Source organism: Lissotriton vulgaris, chromosome 3_1 (genome assembly GCF_964263255.1).
Source record: "Lissotriton vulgaris chromosome 3_1, aLisVul1.2, whole genome shotgun sequence".
Taxonomy (NCBI): domain Eukaryota; kingdom Metazoa; phylum Chordata; class Amphibia; order Caudata; family Salamandridae; genus Lissotriton; species Lissotriton vulgaris.
This window is the reverse complement of record NC_141689.1, coordinates 654779668-654800757: the sequence shown is the minus strand read 5'-3', so window position 1 is coordinate 654800757 and position 21090 is coordinate 654779668. Positions and strand designations below refer to the sequence as shown.

General features: G+C 47.8%; 1 protein-coding gene across 1 annotated transcript in view; it reads left to right on the top strand.

Moving 5' to 3' along the window:
* The window catches only part of CHD1 (chromodomain helicase DNA binding protein 1), a 1544591-nt gene that overhangs the window by 1310217 nt on the left and 213284 nt on the right, over window positions 1-21090 (top strand). The window contains exon 33 of the mRNA XM_086960963.1: window positions 8721-8899. Coding sequence (XP_086817089.1) covers window positions 8721-8899 — 179 coding nt within the window. The remainder of the gene's footprint in view (window positions 1-8720; window positions 8900-21090) is intronic.

The following is a 21090-nucleotide window of genomic DNA, read 5'->3' as shown; positions in this document are numbered from 1 at the left end:
GCACGGCTTGGGGGTATTGGCAGGTGAAGGCTTCGTAACCGCCTGGGATGAAACAAAAGCAAAAGGCGACCGTTAGACTGCAGGTAATTCAAGCACTCGTGCTTGTGCCTGCATCCACCTTGTGGGAGTGAGCAGCGGCATGGCCACGTTAATTACAAACATATGGCCCATGTGCACCACTGTTCATTCCCGCAAGGTGGATGCCGCCACAAGCACAAGTGCTTGAAAATTGAAGTGAAGACCGATTGCTAAAGGCTCTCTCCTAGGCAACGCATCTGCGCTGCCTTGGCTAGACCAAAAAAAGGGCACTATCCTACATTTCCTTGATAAATCCTCTAACTACAGTCAACAGAGCCCAGAAAACAATCACATCCTCAAGCTCCATCATCCACCTGCAATCCACGAATTGCAAACAACTCAACCAGCAAACTGCTTTCATTATGCAGTTAAGCAAAAAAAAGAGCTGACCTATGACATAATCTAGTTATGTACTTTCATATATAACTGTTATGGCCCAAACCCATAATACGCAACAGTAAGCAACAATATGTAACTTATACCTATTAAATTCACATAATGCATATCTGCTTTGAGGGTTGTCCCATCAGCAGCTCTGTACAGCCGAAAACCGAACATCACCAAATGAAAAGGCATGGAAAAACTGAAGAGCTCTTTCCCACATTACTGTACAGATTTCGAGGACTTTTGTAAAGTCTGTTCACTACAGGTTCAAATACATTCTAACCACTTATTTGCATCTCACTTAGACACTCCGATATGGGATGATTACAGAAATACCCCTCCCTATCGATCTTTCCTCTAACCATGCCAACTCAAGACCACAGCTTTACACAAAATCTCAGATTGGACAACCCAGTGCAGTAACCAGCTAAGCAGACTATATCATATGAAATACCATAAGGGGTCCTTTGGAGCTGTTCAAAGTTAACAGCATATTGAAAGACATAAAACTGTGAATCTATCTCTTACACTTCATCATCCACACCCTGCTACTTACTGCATCTCATAACACGATAACAACACATCATCATACGGCAAGGAAACCCTTCCCACATAGGAACAAAAACCAAAAACAATATCCTTCCAACAACTCGCTCTACATGGTGTAGTAGGTTATTCATGTAGGCAAGCGCTTCAGCATCCCACAAATGGATAGTAAGCACTATATAAATGCTAAAATATATTACAATTCAATACCCTCTGTTATAGGTGATATCCTGAACAAGAAATCTGTAGAGGGTGGGTGTTTTTTCTGGCTGTTTAAGCCATGGCTTTTCCTGCCTCTCCTCTTGAATACCAACTAACAACTGTCTGATGTAAGGGAGTTTAAGGAGTCCTCCATATCTGTTAACCCACTTGGTTGTATCCCATGCCATAGCTTTGTTGTTTTGTTCATGATTTATGAATAACCCTACATGCATACTTTAGAATCCTTTTTCAATCAAAATTAGTTGGGTTAAGTCTGGATCCCGTTGTGGACATGAAAGCAACATCAGCATTACTGTGATAACAGCAGCCATAGCTGTAGGGAACAGCATCGAATATCGCTGAGGGACTTTCTGATATATTGAGGAATTGGCACAGGCTGAGAAATGGACAGTAACTCCCTAATTCCTGTTCCTTCCAGTCCTTTTATAGACCCACAGTATCCACAAAACAATGTCAATTGAGCAATGGTTGTGCATGTTTTGCCCACTGAAGCTCCTTGCCACCAACATGCATTTTCAGAATTGGAAAAAGACCACACCTGCAGATGAACTGCCTAGAAAACATTTAGTCTTTCATCACAAGAGGAAAGGAACATTGAGGCAGAAGAGACTGTCATGGGAAATGCCATTACAGTAACTCATCAACAGATTAACCATCTTCCAAAAACAAAACTTCTGTATGAAGACAGAGAGAACATTTCAGAATGATTCTGAGTAATGCCTCATAAGACAACATTTCAAAGACAAATAAATGGAAATAGCCAAAGACTGGTATTTTCGAGCTTCTAGAGCATGTCCAATACAAATTTAACATGCTTTGCCATATAATCGAGATTAAGATAAATACAGTTCTCTGAGATGTCTTTACATCAGGAACAGTTATGTGACGACTTAGGTGTTTGGGCTATTTTATACCTTTCCTTATGTATTTAGATTTTCTCTGAAGGGCTGCCTATGTAGAAACATCACAATGGAGATGATATTGCTTTCATCTGTCTGAATTACTTTTCTCAAAGTAAAGCTAAACTAATTAGTCTTTACTCTGGCATAGCCGAAAAGGTTTCAGCATTAACTTGTCATTGACACCGGATTCCACTATTCAGTATAGTTTGTGGTGTTTAGCTCCCCTACGGCAAGTGACAATGAGAATATGTATAGTCCACCAGAGAAGCAAGTACTGCATGTACCTATTTTTTTCTTCACCTCTGCAGACCCATGATGCTGTGTCTGAGGGTTTTCCCTTTATTTAATTGGCTTTCTCACTACTTTTTCTATCAATGTCAGTATACTGGTTACCCCTGAAGCTTTTATCTCTAGTGCCTGTGGCCCAAACATGATTCCAGGTTTTTGCAAAGTGTTTCCTGATGCAACCATTGCCATCAAGAGCAGGAAGCTCTTCATGGCATTCAGTTGAGGAGAATGGTTGTCCTGCCATAGCTCTAGGTCCTGCTTTGGATCACATTTGACCAGCAAATATTTAAAGTGGGCCACTTTCGAGAGTAAAGAGAAGTCCCCCAAAAGGAAACACAAGAGGCATTCCATTAGGGGAGTATGTCTTCAATTTTCAGGCCTCATTCTACGATTTCTGCCTCACTATCCTCTTTGGAGCATTTTTGTGTGGAGATAACCATCACCAATGGATTCAGCCCTGTCTAATGGACCAGAGCCTCCTATTACGACGACTTACAAGGTGGTGGCAGCTCCTTGGCAGTTTTTGTTATTAGAGCTCGTGCAGATTGCGAGGGGCTCCTCCTCTGCACGCTGGAAAGCATTATTGTGTAACTTTTAAAATCACATTTTACTCTGTTTTAAACGCGCTCTCAATTGAACAATAATTGTTTGCCTAAGACGCTTAAAACTACATGTATTAAATTACCGTTTTTGTGGACCCCCAGCCCCGTTCCATCGCGGCTTCGTGCCGTTTGTGTGGAGGGCAGGGTGAGCTTCAGAATTACAGAGCCGCCTCCCCGAGCAGAACGGAGTTAGCGTTACAGCTGGGGGCGGGGCTGAAAGTATAAAATGGTCACTCTGAAGCGCAGCGGTCGAGCGCAGCGGGAGCGCCGACACCGCGCCGAAGCCGTGCCAAAGGGGTGCCAGTCTGCGCCAGTCCGCGCTGCGCGCTAGACCCCCTGCCTCTTGCAACATCCACAATATTCCAAAGGTAATAACTTACACCCGATCTCAACTTTTGTGTATAGGCAATACTTTAACTGATAAAAGATGTTCCCATTTTTGTGCAGACTCTTTGGCCAATCTGCCTATTAATCCTTGCCCAAATTGCGCTTTTAAATCTACTTCTCCTCACTCTAATCTAGCTGCCCCTAGGTTGCCACTAATCCCTGAAGAATATATACATTGTGCTCTTATAAACGCCCGCTCCCTTGTCAAACATAGGGATGAGGTAGCTGAACTTATAGCCACCCAAAATCTTGACATCCTGTTTATTACAGAGACCTGGGCAGACTCTGCTTCTGGCCCGGATTTCAAGATAGCTACTCCCGATGGCTATTATGTCACCAGACTAGATAGATCCTCTGGAAAAAGAGGGGGTGGTTTAGCTATCATACATCGTGCTAACCTGGCTCTAAAAACTGAGCCAATGATCCACGATTCCATGGAAGCCTTATGTTTCACCTTTACTCTTTCTCCCACTCAAACTTTTAAAGGCACATTACTTTACCGACCTCCCACCTCACGCACATCTTTCTTGGAAGCTCTCAATCCTCTATTAGAACCAGTAGCTGCCTACACAGATTACACAATACTGGGTGATTTTAATTTTCATCTAGAAAATCATGCTGATAAAGATTCCATCAAGATTATCTCTGATTTTCAAGCAGTAGGCTTAGAACAACGAGTCTCCTCAGCCACCCACCAAGCTGGTCATACCTTGGACAGATTATTCACTAATAACTTATTCATGAATCAACCTACGGTGATTCCACTCATTTGGACCGATCATTCGGCAGTCGTATTCTCTATACTAATCAGGAAACGCAAATACTGCATGCCCTCTGCACGCTCACAGATTAAATGTCGTGATTGGAAAAATATTGACCACCATGTTTTTAATAATGCACTTAAAGCCACTAAATGCAAAGACTCAAATGACCCAGGTGAAGCATCCAATAACTACGTGCGCTGGCTGAATAACGCACTAGATTATGTGGCACCTATCAAAAAATTGCAGCCTAACCATAATAAACCTTCTGCTCCTTGGTTCTCCGAACTACTAAGGCTCGAGAGACAAAGGTGTCGTAATCTAGAGAGACGTTGGCGTAGGAACTACGACAACAACGATAAAGAGAGATATAAGACAGCCCTGCATAACTATAAAAAACTTCTTACTAAGGAAAAATGTAATTTTTACACCACACAAATAGAATCAGCTCAAAATTCGAGCAAACAGTTATTCCAGGTGGTAAAAAAGCTATCCAACCCTACGGTTCCTGATTCCAAAGAACCTTCTCAAGCCTTCTTTTTTAAAGGAAAAGTCACAGATATTTTTAATAACTTCACACAAAAAACTTCTGATGCTACAGCTGGCCCAGTTGCTCCTCATATATCTACCAGGCCAACCCTGGAAACATTCTCCTCACTCCCTCAAGCATCTATAGAGGAAATTATGAATGCAGTCAAATCAGGATCTCCTATGGACCCTTGCCCCCCAAGCATTCTTAAATTAGCATCTGATCAGGTAGCCCCGGTGCTTACCCATATTTGCAACATGATGTTCCAGACAGGTGATTACCCTAAAGTCTGGAAGAAAGTCATCGTGAAGCCCCTTCTAAAAAAATCAACACTAAATCCAGCAGAGTTAAAAAGCTATCGACCCATTGCCTCGCTTCCTTATCCTTCTAAGGTATTCGAGAAGGCAATTAATATACAACTTTCAAGCTTTATTGATAACAACAACTTACTAGATGATACCCAATTTGGGTTTAGAAAGGGTCACGGCACCGAGACCGCCTTGATAAAAGCAACTGAAGAAGTCAGAATAATTCTAGACCAAGGCGGTACAGCAATTTTGATACTTTTAGATCTATCGGCTGCCTTTGACACGGTCGATCACAACATCCTGATCGACCGTGTCGATGCCATGGGCATCCAAGGCAAAGCTAAGACTCTTATGGCATCTTTATCAGACAGAGAACAGTCTGTGAAAATGGGTAGCTATTATTCGCCTGATTTCACCTTGCCTTGTGGAGTTCCTCAGGGCTCCTCGCTAAGTCCGACGCTTTTTAATATCTATGTATCGGACTTAGCGAGGGTGATCAAGTCATTCGGCATAGGGATAACATCATACACCGATGACACTCAACTAGTCCTGGCTATTCATAGAAACGGAGCTGCAGTGGCCGCTAACTTCCAGGAAGGAATGAGAGCGATTTGCACCTGGATGGACCAGAACTGCTTAAAATTAAACTCCGACAAGACGGAGGTCATGCTTTTTGGTGACCTGACCCCGTCTTGGTCACCAGTCTGGTGGCCAGCAGAGCTGGGAGATCCACCTCTCCCGGTGCTAAAAGTTAGGAACCTCGGAGTTCTATTCGATAATAAGCTTACTTTCCATAGCCATGCTAATGCAGTGGTTTCAGCGTCCTTTTATACCTTGAGAATGGTAAAGAAGCTTCTCCCGTTTCTTCCTCCAAACTCAGGTAAAACCCTAATGTCTACGCTAGTCCTTTCAAAGATTGATTATTGTAACGGACTATGGCTGAATGCACAGGAACAAGTCATGAATAAACTACAACTAGTGCAAAACGCTGCTGCAAGAATTCTAACCGGTACACCCACATTTTCATCCATATCTCCCATCATTCGCCAACTTCATTGGCTGCCTGTCAGAAGCCGCACAAAGTTTAAGGCTTTGTGCATCATTTATAAAACATTGAACAATACCGGACCGGACTTCTTAAAAAAAATCCATCACTCCCTATAAACCCAATCGTTCCTTACGCTCTGCGGCATCTCAGCTACTTGATATTCCACGCACTAGGAAAGCAACATGGGGTGATAAACGCTTCACAGTTGCTGCCTCTAAATTGTGGAATCAGCTCCCCCTTAATATTAGATCAAGTTCTTCCTTACTTATATTTCGGAAGCACATAAAAACGTGGGTTTTCAACTAGTAAGTTTTGTAAAAGCTCTCTGCAATCTCAACGAACTCCAGCGCCGAGACACCGGAAGGTATTTGTGCGCTCTAGAAATTTTATAATAAATAAATAAATATTACATTTGTTGAGTTCTGGGCCCCCTCACAGCCCGCGCAGATTGTGGGTTTCAAGAATCCTTCAGGGCATTCGACCGAGCTTCTGTCAGTAGCTCCATTCGCAGCACCAGTAGACTCCTACAGCCTCCCGATGCTGTTCCAGCACCAGCATTACCTCTTCCCCCACCCAAGGCCTTGCTGGTTGCTCCACCACCTGTCTAAGTTATGGTGCTATCTTTGCATCTGTTACAAATTATGGCAAACTTTCTGAAGACAAAAGCCATTTTTGTAAAATCCTGATAAAGCATCAACAATTGATGGCTGAAGTGTCTCCATACTGGTTTATGCCTCTTGGTGAGTATCTTGACATTTCTGGAGCGCTCTTTGAATCTGAATCAAACTCCAGTCAGACACCTAATGTTGATCTTGATGTTGATGATAGCTCTAAGATTGGAAATCTTCCCCCCTCCCACCGCTTGCCTAATGGTGACTATTTGCCGTACAGAACACCAGTGCTCTGGATACCTCCCTTGAGGTTGACCTAGATCATTCTTGGAGACCTTCCTCTGAGAAAATAGCTTTCTTTGTCTGGTATTTCACTGAAGAAGCCTTTATGTCACCACTGTCTGTGGCAGAGAACACAGCTAACATAAATTATACAGCCAGTCTCCTCCGTCATAGGGACATTACTCCCCTCCAACAAGACATTGATGGACCCCATCCGAGTCATATGGAACAAACCTGCTTATGCTCCTGCCATGAACTACCGCCATTGCTTAGGCCCAGGGCTCCCAACAGTTTTTATGGCTCATCCTTCTCTGAAAATTATTATTGTTGAGGTTTCCTCCTTCTCTAGGTGGAACCTTCACTCTTTCTCCTATGTTTCCCCAGACAGTGAGTCAAAAAGGATTGAGAAAGTAGGGTCCCGGGACCTTGCCCTTCGCTTTAGGAACTAACTTGCCTTCTAGCCATTTATTCCCATTCGTTGTGGTAAATGGCAAAAATGGTCATTCGGAAACAACTGAACCACCTTTGCGACCATTTTGCAGATGTTTAACACGACAGGAAAGATGTAACCGGACAAATCCTAATCTGTGGCTTGGACATAGTCCATGGGCTTTTTTATTACCATCTGTCACCATGCCTGGGTGTGCTCTATAAGGCTCTCTGGTGATGTCCAGGCGAATATTATGGCCATTCCCTTTGAAGGAGCTTGTCTTTTTTCGAGTAGAAGGCTGATTCAGCCATGTAGATTTTGAAGCAAAGCCACTTCATGACCCACTCCTTGTGACTGGATTCCCCCCTCCACCAGACAGTTTCGCCAGCAATACCTCAAGTTCATATGATATTCCTGGGACTGCCTTTTCTGCATCACCAGCCCTGCAGCATGCGCAGTAGCCCGAAAGGTATTTTTGTTCAGTTACAGAAAATATAGAGGTTAAAAAATCTGTCAAGCGCAGCACTAAGGTCGCCTCTTTCTGTCAGGTTCAACCTACACAACCACTTAAATTCACTTTTGATGGAGCATTTTTGACCTGCAAGGGTGTCCTTATATTTGTCACTCTGACAATGCCTCACCATGGACTGTTGTGTCCTCCAGATTCTCAAACAATGCTGCCTCCTTCCCTCCCAAATTTGCGTCTTCCCTGTTCTATCTCTCATCACAGACTACCGTGCTCACATTCTGCAGCAGGAGGTTCTCACTTTAAGTAACATGTCTGTGGAATTTGTTCCAGGGAATGAGAATGGGCAGGGATGCTGCTTCTGTTATTTCTTGTTTCATGTTCTGAACATGTGTGTTCTAAATGCCTTTCCTTTCACGGAGAACTTAAAGAGGCTTTCCCATGCACTGGTCCTTTCAGCCTTGGATCTGACCGACTCAGTGGTGTCCGTTGACTTGCAGGACACACATTTTCATATACTGATCCAGAGTTGGGCTGGTGGCCTGTAGTTTCTTTTCTTCAGTGCTCTGTAGTAGTACCTTATATAGCTCTACAGTTTAACCTGGGTGGATCCTAGAGGCAAGGCACCATCTTTCGGTTCAGGAGAGCTTCATATTTCTGAATCCAACCTGGGACCTTGAGGAGATTCAAGATGTGAGGTAATTCTATACATCAGAAAGAATATTACCAAATGTAAAAAAAAACTTGTTCTGTCCCCTTTTTCCCCATCCTTAAATCCCTGTCAGATCCCTGTGCATGTAGCATAGCAAAAATAGAATTTAAATTGATCATATGTGTATTTCTTACATTGAAATGTCTTTTTTGTTAATTTCATAGTGTAAAGAGAGGATGAGGCCTGTTAAGGCAGCACTGAAACAGTTGGATCGACCTGAGAAAGGTCTCTCAGAGAGAGAACAACTGGAGCACACTCGGCAGTGCCTGATTAAGATTGGTGATCACATAACAGAATGTCTGAAAGAGTACTCCAATCCTGAACATATTAAACAATGGAGAAAGTAAGTACAATAAAGTCTTATTTTTCCGAGAAAAAAATAGGTTTTGAAAACAAAACTTGACATAATTAAAAATATTTAGCAATGTGTATTTTTTTATTTATGTAACTTCTGTATAGCACTTTATACTAAATGATTGTCATTGCACAATATGAAATCCTTTCGGATAGCATGCATACAATCTTATTCAATAAATAATTAACTTAAAACATTCTTACAAGTTATAAAAGCAAACCTTTAGGGAGCCATCCTTTCAGGTCCCTCAACACTTCTTTAACATAAAATTGATTAAGCCTATTTAATAAGCTTATATTTTATCTCATCATACAGTCTCCGTAATCAAGAATTAATTCACACCTCAGTGAATTGCTTTTTTCTGCATTGTGTAGAATGAAGAATAAAGTTATTTTTTGTAGATATATCAACAAGCTCCACATTCATGCCCTTATAATATGGTTGTCGCGTGTGTAACTAAATAAACATGCTCTGCATACTCCTGCCATCTAGTGTGTTGGACTCGGTTGTATACAACTTTTTTTTCTTCAAAGAAGTCTTTCAAGTCACAAGGTATAGTGGCTCATCCTATAAATGGTAATACGCATGAAAATCGTCCCCCTAGTTAAATTGTTTTCTTCCACCTTTGAGGTGGGATGTGCTTCACTTGGGCTCTGAGTCGACGCCAATTGGTGGTCTTCATCAGCTCCTCTTGAGCCTTCCACTCCTAGTAGCCTCTACAGTTGTTTGCAGCCACTTTTCAACACCTCCACCGAGGTCCCTCCATCGGATTTACGTCTTCCGGTTTATCAACCCACCGCTCTGGTCTAATCCATCAGAGCTCATTGAGAATGCGAGCACAGTAAAATAAAGACCACCTAGAACTGCTGTGATCGTCGGCAGGTTAGGGGTTTCAGTCTTCCCGTACCTCGACGACTGGTTGTTGAAGGCGGGCTCGCCCCAGACAGTCGTCAGCCAACTCCAGACGACAGAAGACCTCCTGCACCAGCTGGGGTTCTCCATCAATGTGCCGAAGTCACACCTGTGCCCCTCCCAGAAGCTCCTCTTCATCCGAGCAGTTCTCGACTCAGCACAGTTTCGGGTATATCCTCCCGAACAGCGGGTTCGGGATATTCAGGCTCTGATTCCGATATTTCAGCCTTTATCCCGAGTCTCAGTCAGGTTGACGCTGCGGCTTCTGGGGCTGATGGCCTCCTGCATCCTTCTGGTGCATCACGCCCGATGGCGGATGCGGGCTCTGCAGTGGGACCTGAAGTTTCAGTGGGCCCAGCATCAGGGCAACCTGTCCGACCACGTCCTGATCTCGGAGGGCACTGCGAGACACCTGCAGTGGTGGCTCACGGACCGCGATTGAGTCAGATGCATATCCCTCTCCCTTCCCCAACTGGAGCACGTAGTTGTGACGGACGCGTCTCTCCAGGGCTGGGGAGGCCACATGGGAGAGGCGGAGATCAGAGGCCTCTGGTCTCCGGCTGAGTCCCGGCTCCATATCAACCTTTTGGAGCTGCGGGCGATTCGTCTAGCACTGAAGGCATTCCTCCCCTCTGTCCGGGGGAGTGTAGTGCAGGTGTTCACGGACAACACCACCGCCATGTGGTACTGCAACAAACAGGGCGGGGTGGGGTCGTGGACCCTCTGCCAGGAGGCTCTGCGCCTCTGGCAGTGGCTGGAACATCAGGGCGTGACCCTGGTGGTTCAACACCTGGCAGGTTCTCTGAACGCCAGGGCGGACGAACTCAGCCGCTGGTGCATGATGGATCACGAATGGCGTCTGAACTCGGACGTGGCGCAAGCTCTCTTTCTGCAGTGGAGAGAGCCTTGGTTAGATCTATTCTCCAAGGCGGCACTCGCTCGGAGACGCTTTTCGTTGCGAGTGGAGTTGCGGTCTGTTGTACGCCTATACCACTTCTGCCCAGAGTGCTGAAGAAGATCAAACGCGACCGGGCCCAAGTCATCCTTGTGGCTCCGGACTGGGCACGAAGGTACTGGTATCCCGAGCTACTCAGTATGTCAGTCGATCCCCGGTTTGTCTTCCTCTTCAGGAGGACCTTCTGTCACAGCAGCAGGGGACGGTCCTCCAACCGAACCTGTCCAGTCTGCACCTCCATGCTTGGAGATTGAGCGGCGACAGTTGAGGCCATTTGGCTTGCCTCCTGAAGTCTGTAATGTCATTCTGGCAGCCAGGCGTCCCTCCACAAAGTCGGTATACGCCTGCAGGTGGAACAGATTTGTGGCATGGTGCACAGCAGAGGCTGTGGATCCTCTCTGCCCCTCTTTACTAGGTTCTTCTCTCCCTTCTTTCTCTTGCCCAACAGGCCTCTGCTCTGGGCACTATCAAGGGCTACCTTTCTGCCCTTTCAGCCTTTCTGAGGCTGCCTGATCAACCATCTTTGTTCAAGTCCCCTATTGTAACTCGTTTTCTGAAAGGCATCACACACACGTTTCCCCCAGTTCCGTTTGTGAAGCCTCAGTGGGACTTGAACCTGGTTCTTACCTATCTGATTTGCGCTCCCTTTGAACCACTTCACAACTGTCCTCTCCGCCTTCTTACTGTGAAGACTGCTTTCCTGGTTGCCATCACCTCTGCCAGGGGAGTGAGTGAGCTCCAGGCTCTTTCATCCAAACCTCCTTTCCTTTCTGTCCATCTGGACAAGGTTGTGTTGCGGACTAGGCCCTCTTTCCTGCCCAAGGTTGTCACGGCCTTCCACATCGGGCAGTCCATCACCTTGCCCACCTTCTTTCCGCCTCCCTCAAAGGAGGAAGAGCGGCTCCACCGCCTGGACCCAAAACGTGTGCTTTTGTTCTATTTAGATCGCACACAACAGTTCCGGGTGGATGACCAACTCTTTGTTGGTTACGTGGGCACTAAGAAGGGACCGGCGGTGCACAAGCGGACCATCTCTCGGTGGGTCATCTTGTTACTCCTTGGCGAAGAAGGAGCCTCCTGTTGGGCTGAGGGACCATTCCACTCGGGCCACAGCGGCTACCACTGCCCTGGGCCGGGGAGTCCCCTTGCAGGACATCTGTCATGCAGCTGCGTGGACATCGCTGCACACGTTTGCAAGACACTACTGCCTGGACAGCCAAGTCCTGAGGGATGGCTTTTTTGGCCGTTCCGTCCTCCAGGATATTGGTTCGCAGACCCACCATCGGGGTTGGTATTGCTGGGGTATCTATTCTAAGGTAAGGAATCTAATACTAACCAGATGAACAAGTTACTTACCTTCGGTAACGATATATATGTAAGAAACAGTAGTTGGTATTAGATTCCTTACCGCCCCACCCATCCTCCCCGTTCTGCGAACCGATATCTAGGGTTAAGGTCATCCCCTTTCAGGGCCCTAGTTTCAATGGCATCAGTGTTGGGTTTTAACATGGCTCCGCGTTCCTGGCGCAGAAAAGCTGTGTCTAAGAACTTACGTCAGCGCGCGGAGGCGGGGTCTAAGTACTCAGACGACGTCATCACGGCGCCGACGACGGACGCGGAGCCGCAGACGACGCCTACCGACGCACAAGGGTACTGCTACGCAAAAATTTCCGGATCCAGTCTGACGCCTGGGGATATTCTAAGGTAAACTACTGTTTCTTACGGATATATCGTTACCGAAGGTAAGTAACTTGTTTGTTCGTTCTAGATTCCTTACCTTAGAATTGCCCCAGGTATCAGACTGGATCTGGAAAGTTTTGTCGTCAGCAGTGCCTCTGCACATCAGAAGGTGGCGTCGTCGGCTCCGTATCCGCCGTGGTTGCCGAGATGACGTTGTGGTAGCTACGTAGATGCCGCCTCGCATGCAGACCCCAGTTCTTCTTTTTCCGTGCCAGCCAGCACAGATCCCGGAAGCGCGGTATCTCCAGTTGCTTTTGGACTGACTTTTTCTCGACTTCTATTTCGAGTCTTCGACTCCTAAGGTGCACGAGGGATGCCCGGCTTCAAGTCATGCGGTTCCTGTCATCGGATGATGTCGGTGACGGAGCCGCACTGCGTGTGTCTTTTGCCTAGAGCGCTACCACAAACCCAAGTCCTGCTCCGACTGCTGATGGCCGCAGCTCATCTGCGCAGATCAGGGGTTTCAGTTGATCTCAACGATTGGCTGTTGAAAGCAGCTCGCCCCAGGCAGTTGTCTCCCACCTTCAGACTACGGCTAACCTCCTGTATTCGCTGGGGTTCTCCATCAATGTGTCAAAGCCACACCTGAATCCCTCTCAGAAGCTCCTCTTCATCGGAGCTGTTCAGGACACGACGCGGTTTCGGGTCTATCCTCCCCAACAGCAAGTCCGGGATATTCGGGCTATGATTCTGATCTTTCAGCCTCTATCCCGGGTTTCAGTCAGAATGACCCTGAGGCTGCTGGGCCTCATGGTCTCCTGCATTCTGCTGATCGATCATGCCAGGTGGCATATGCGGTCTCTGCAGGGGGACCTGAAGTTCCAGAGGGTTCAGCATCAGCGGAATCTGTCCGATTGCGTCCACATCTCTGACGGCACTGCATGACAACTGCAGTGGTGGTTCACGAACCAGGATTGGGTCAATGGCAGATCCCTCTCCCTTTCCCAACAAGACCACACCGTGGTGACGGAAGCATCCCTTCTGGGATAGGGCGACCACATGGGAGAGGCGGAGATCAGAGGCGTCTGGTCTCCGGTGGAGTCTGGGCTCCACATCAACCTTGTGGAGCTCCAGGCGATTTGTCTTGCATTGAAGGCATTCTTTCTCTCTGTCTGGGGAAGAGTAGTGCAGGTGTTCACGGACAACACCACTGCCATGTGGTACTGTAACAAACAGGGCGGGGTTGGGTCGTGGACACTATGTCAAGAGCCCCTCCGCCTCTGGACATGGCTAGAACATCAGGGCATATGCCTGGTGGTTTAACACCTGTCAGGTTCTCTGAGCACCAGAGCGGACGAACTCAGCCGCAGGTGCATGATGGATCACGAATGGCGTCTTCACTCGGAGGTGGTGCAAAGTCTCTTTCCACAGTGGAGAGAGCCTTGGTTAGATCTATTCGCCACTGAAGAGAACGCTCAATGTCAGCAATTGTGCGCTTTGGAATTTCCAAGGCGGCACTCGCTAGGCAACACTTTTCGTCGCAGGTGGAGTTGCGGTCTGTTGCATGCCTTTCCCCTATACCACTTCTGCCCAGAGTGCTGAAGAAGATCAGGCGCGACTGGGCCCAAGTCATTCTTGTGGCTCCGGATTGGGCACAAAGACTCTGGTATCCCGAGCTGCTCATCATGGCCATCGATCCTCCGATCAGACTGCCTCTTCAGGAGAATCTTCTGTTGCAGCAGCACGGGACGGTCCTCCACCCGAACCTGTCCAGTCTCCACCTCCTTACGTGGAGATTAAGCGGCAGCAGTTGACATCTTTCGACCTGCCTCCCGAAGTCTGTGACGTAATCTTGGCAGCCAGGCGTCTCTTCACTAAGACGGTATACGCTTGCCAGTGGAACAAGTTTGTGGCATGGTGCACAGCAAAGGCTGTGGATCCCCTTTCTGAAGTTCTCTTGTTCCTTCTTTCTTTAGCCCAGTAGGGCTCTGCTCTGGGCACTATCAAAGGGTATCTTTCAGCTATCTCTGCATTCCTTCATTGCCAGATCAACCTTCTCTTTTCAAGTCCCCGGTAGTTAACTGTTTCTTAAAAGGCTTAACACATCTCTTTCCTCCAATCCCCTTTGTTATGTCTCAGTGGGACTTGAATCTTGTTCTTACCTATTTAATGTGCACTCCCTTTGAGCCACTTCATAACTGTCCTTTAAGACCCTTAACTCTTAAGACTGCTTTCCTGGTAGCGCTCATTTCTGCTAGAAGGGTGAGTGAGCTCCAGGCCCTTTCTTCCAAACCTCCTTTCCTGTCTATCCATCCGGTCAAGGTATTTCTTAGGACCCGTCTATCCTTCCTACCTAAGGTGGTCACTGCCTTTCACATCAGGCAGACCATTACCTTGCCCACTTTTTTTTCCGCCTCTGCATCCTTCGAAGGCGGAAGAGAGGCTCCACCAGCTGGGCCCAAGACATGCTCTCTCTTTCTATCTGGATCTCACAAAACAGTTTCCAGTTCCGGGTGGATGTCCAACTCTTTGTTGGCTACGTGGGTGCCAAGAAAGGTCAGGCCGTACACAAACTCACCATTTCTCGATGGTTCGTCTTGTGTATTAAGGCATGCTATTCTCTGGCTAAAAAGGAGCCTCCAGACGGGCTACGCGCCCATTCCACCAGGGTGACGGCAGACACTACTGCCTTGGGAAGAGGAGTTTCTCTAAATGACATCTGCCAGGTGGCTGCATAGGCATCACTGCACACGTTTACGAAACACTACTGCCTGGACAGCCAAGTCCGGAGGGACAGCTTCTTTGGCTGTTCTTTTCTCCAGGACTTTGTGTTGTGACCTTGGTACTCACAGACCCACCACCGGGGTTGGCATTCCTGGGGTATCTATTATAAGGTAAGGAATCTATAACTAATGTGATTTTTTCAGATGAACAAGTTACTTACTTTCGGTAACGATGTATCTGTTAGAAACATTAGTTATAGTTTCCTTCCCACCCCACCCATCCTCCCCCGTTCTGCGAACTGATTTCTAGGGTTAAGGATATCCTTTTAGGGCCCTAGTTTTGTGCACCAGTGTCAGTGTCTTGCATGGCTTTGCGTTTCTGGCCTGGAAAGTACAGGACTGACGTCAGTGTGCGAGGGCAGCGTCTAAGTAGCTGCCGCGACATCATCCCGGCGACCACGACGCAGACGACAGATGCAGAGCCGACCGACGCCATCTTCCGAAAAAGCTTTCCGGATCCAGTCTGACGCCTTCTAAGGTAAGGAATCTATAACTAACTAATGTTTCTTACAGAAATATCGTTAATGAAGGTAAGTAACTTGTTCTTCTACAGTATAAGGTGCAGGGATCAAAGACTATGGGGCACATGCATCAAGGTAGCTTTTGCAAGTCCTTAATTGCTTTTATTAAGGAATCGCAATTAAGGATTCGTAAAAGCCTATGCATGTAGGAATCTCTTAAAAAATAGTGAGTCTTAAACATTCCTTAATTGCGAGTCGCAATTAAGGAATGGCTTAACAGTCATTTCTATAGGCTTATAGGCCCATGAGAAATTGCATGCAATTTCAAGGGTGTCAAAAGGACACCCTGTTGCACACCTGAAATTGTGATGTGCACCCATGTTGCGCGCACACATGCCCCAAGGGTATGTGTGTGTGTAACCTGAAACTTTGAAAAATGCACTTTTCCGCTAAATACCATCAGGTTGAAATACCATCAGGTTGAAATAACCTGTATTTAGCGGTCCATAATAGCGAAAGTGCTATTTCAAATGCAATCTTGAATTGCATTTAAGGCATCACAATTTGCGATTCCTTAAATGCAATTGCAAATTGCGATTTTTGCATTTGGGATGTGCGTCAAGGGTTACAAAATTCAGTTACTCTAAAGAATATACCATGACGATATATTAATCCAGACTAACAGCCTTCTCACCCTCACACCCCCTCACCCCTTCTCACCCTCACACCCCCTCACCCTCACTCACCCTCACTCCCTTAGCCTCACACACCCTCACCCCTGTCACCCTCACCCTCACAACCCCACACCCTCAGCACCCCACACTCTCACCACCCCTCACAACCCCACACCCTAACCCACCCTCACACCCCCTCACACCCCCTCACCCCCCTCACCCTCATACCCCCTCACCCCCCCCCCCCCCATACGGGTTCCCTCGATTTCCTTAGTGCATGGCTTTTAACAGTTTAAAATACAGGTCTGTATGCTGGTAAAAGGGCCCAGGTCTCTTGTTGACAAATTGTGTCATAATTATCTTCCAATTTAGAGCCCGCAATTCCCTTTCCCCTTGAAGTGCATTCCCCGTCAACCTCTGCAGTTGGTGGTGCATGAGACAATCAACATTTATCTAAACCAGGCCAGACATTTTTAGGTCTCGCCTATTCTATCCCGCAGGGATAAATAAGCGAGATTATAGTAAGCGGAAAAGAAAAGTCTACCTAGCTGCGGCTCGCGTACAGTTCATGTGAGCTATGCGAGTGCACATTATCGCCAGCCACATCACACACCACCATTTGTCTGTGCCTCGGCATCAGACTTCAAAGGCTGCCGCTCCCCCGCATCAGACTTGAAAGGAATGCACTCCCCCGCCATAGCAATGCCGAGAGTGCACGGGCTCGGAGCTCTCACACCATTAACCCTTTTGGATTCATCCGTGGGCCAGAGCAGGAACATGCCAATTCTCCTTGTAATTATGAACAGCTGCACTCTCTATTTGCTAATGCTGCGCTTTCACTGAATTAATAGCGGCTGAGCGCCTTTTTTATGCAAGGCTCACTGCATCCACTTTTCAAAACATCAAGTCTTTATTAAAGGTGCAGCTTTCACTTTAAGCTTGCCTTTATTTTTTCAAAATATACGCCCTTTGCAGAGCTGAGCCTCCCTTTAACACACACGCCTTCACTTTTGCACAGCGCAGTGCGACTCCTCCCTTGTTAATTGCTTCCCATTCCGAGCAGCTGCTCTTCGCTCCCTCTCCTAGCCTGCAGCTGTCTCCTCCTCCCTACCCTCTCCTTCCTCCACATTGGCACTTTAGATGTGACGAGGAAGATGGTAATTTGTTTTTATCAACTCCATTCCCCTTGGTTAAGATCAGCGCGGTGCACGCCTCATTATGTGGTATGGGATTACTTATGCTCTACTTTTTGTGTAATAACGTTAGATTACATATTGACACCCTTTTGCTGCTTAAAGGAAACTTTATTTCTATCCTTTTTTTTTAATATCTGTTTCATTCTCAACTGTGTGTTCATGTTTTTACGTATGTGGCATATAAAATGTGTCTCTATTGAGCGCATGCTCATTTGCCTCATATCTTCCGCCTGCTTTAATAGATTTTGTGTTGGATAATGACGGTGAGCCAGTTGCTTTATTCACCCATTGTTAGTTTTGGGACAGATGCAGGTTTAATGCGGCGCAACGGCAGCAGTGTAACCACTAGTCGTACCTCCCACCGCTTTTCACTGTTTGCTCTCCATCCCCTTTCCTTCCTATCTCTTTAAATAGGTCAAATGATCACTCCACTGCAAATAAAAAAAACATACCAGAAAAACATTGGTATTTGCAACACCAATAGCTTGTTTGTTTCTAGGTCTCGTTGACTCACCCTCTCACCCCCACCCACCCTCTCACCCTCACACACCCTCTCACCCTCACACACCCTCTCACCCTCACACACCCTCTCATGCTCACACACCCTCTCACCCTCACACACCCTCTCACCCTCACACACCCTCTCACCCTCACACACCCTCTCACCCTCACACACCCTCTCACCCTCACACACCCTTTCACCCTCACACACCCTCTCACCCTCACACACCCTCTCACCCTCACACACCCTCTCACCCTCACACACCCTCTCACCCACACCCACCCTCTCATCCTCACACACCCTCTCATCCTCACACACCCTCACCCACCCTCACCCCCTCACACACACCGTCACCCCCTCACACCCACACACCCCCTCACCCCCTCACCCACACACCCCCTCACCCACATACCCCCTCACCCACATACCCCCTCATCCACACGCACCCTCACCCTCACAGCCCCTCACCCACTCCTCACCCTTCCTCACTCTCACACCCCCTCATCCTCACACACACCCTCACCCTCTCACACACCCTCACCCTCTCACCCTCACATACCCTCTCAACCTCACATACCCTCTCACCCTCACAGACCCTCTCACCCTCACACACCCTCTCACCCTCACACACCCTCACACACCCTCTCACCCTCACACACCCTCTCACCCGCACACACCCTCTCACCCTCACACACCCTCTCACCTTTACACACCCTCACCCTCACACCCTCTCACCCTCAACCCTCACACACCATCTCACACACCCTCACCTTCGCACACCCTCTCACCCTCAAACACCCTCTCACCCTCACGCACCTTCTCACCCTCACACACCCTCTCACCCTCACACACCTCTCACCCTCACACACCTCTCACCCTCACACACCCTCTCACCCTCACATCCCATCACCCTCACACACACCCTCACCCACCCACTCACCCTCACCCACCCTATCACCCTCACCCACCCTATCACCCTCACCCACCCACCCCTTCTCACCCTCACCCACCCACCCCTTCTCACCCTCACACCCCCTCACCCCTTCTCACCCTCACTCTCTTAGCCTCACACACCCTCACCCCTGTCACCCTCACCCCCCTCACCCTCACAACCCCACACCCTCAGCACCCCACACTCTCACCACCCCTCACAACCCCACACCCTAACCCACCCTCACACACCCTCACACCCTCACCCCCCTCACCCTCATACCCCCTCACCCTCATACCCCCTCAAACCCCCTCACCCTCACACCCCCTCACCCACTCTCACCCCCTCACCCACTCTCACCCCTGTCACCCTCACATACCCTTGCACCCTCACACACCCTCTCACCCTCACACACCCTCACCCTCTCACCACCTCACGCACCCTCACTCACCCTCACGCACCCTCACTCACCCTCACACACCCTCTCACCCTCACACACCCTCTCACCCTCACACACCCTCTCATCCTTACACACTCACCCTCACACACCCTCTCACCCTCACACATTCACCCTCACACCCTCACCCTCACACCCTCACCCTCACACACCCTCTCACCCTCAACCCTTACACACCGTCTCACCCTCACACACCCTCTCACCCTCACACCCCGTCACCCTCACGCACCCTCTCACCCTCACACACCCTCTCACCCTCACACACCCTCTCACCCTCACACACCCTCTCACCCTCACACACCCTCTCACCCTTACACACCCTCTCACCCTCACACATCCTCTCACCCTCACACATCCTCTCACCCTCACACATCCTCTCACCCTCACACACCCTCACCCTCACACCCCATTACCCTCACACACACTCACCCACCCTCACCCCCTTCTCACCATCGCACCCCCTCACCCTCTCTCACCCTCACGCCCTTAGCCTTGCACACCCTCACCCCGTCACCCTCACCCCCCTCACCCTCACAACCCCACACCCTCACCACCCCACACTCTCACAACACCCTCACCCTCACAACCCCACACCTGAACCCTCACACACCCTCACTCACACCCCCTCACCCCAACCCTCACACACCCTCTCACCCCCACCCTTACACACCCTCACCCTCACCCCCCCTCACACACCCTCACACCCCCTCACCCTCACCCTCACACACCCTCACCCCTGTCACCCTAAACCCCCTCACCCTCACACCCTCTCACCTCACACTCTCTCACCCTAACACCCCCTCAACATCACACACCCTCACCAGCATAGCATAACAAAACATAGCATAGCATAACAAAACAAAGCATAGCATAGCATAAGAAAAAAAGCATAGGATAGCAAAACAAAACAGCATAACAAAACAAAACATAGCATAGCAAAACACAAAGCACAGCATAACAAAACACAAGAAAACATAGCATAGCAAAACAGCATAAAAAAATAAAACATAGCATAACATAACAAAGCATAGCAAAACAAAACATAGCATTGTATAACAACACATAGCATAACAAAACATTGCAGAACAAAACATAGCATAGCATAACAAAACATAGCAAAACACAACAAAACATAGCATAGCTTAACAAATCATAGCATACACAACAAAACATAGCTTAGCATAACATAACATAGCAAAGCATAGCATAACAAAACACAACATAGCATAGCATAACAAAACAAAGCATAGCATAACAAAGCATAGCAAAGCATAGCATAATAAAACACAACCAAAAATAGCTTAGCATAACAAAACATAGCATAGCATAGCATAGCACAACAAAACATAACATAGCATAACAAAACACAACACAACATAACATAGCATAACAAAACAAAGCATAGGATAGTAAACTAAAGAGCATAGCATAACAAAACATAGGATAGCAAAACAAAACATAGCATAGCACAGGGGTCTTCAAACTGTGGGGCGCGACCCCCAGGGGGGCCGTGGAGCGATGCAAAGGGGGTCGCGCCTTCACAGTGTCACTTCTGCCCTGGCCTCCAGGGCTTCAGCCCACCTCCTCCCCCATCCTGTGTCTCAGCCCGGGCTGCTGCAGTGCAGCTC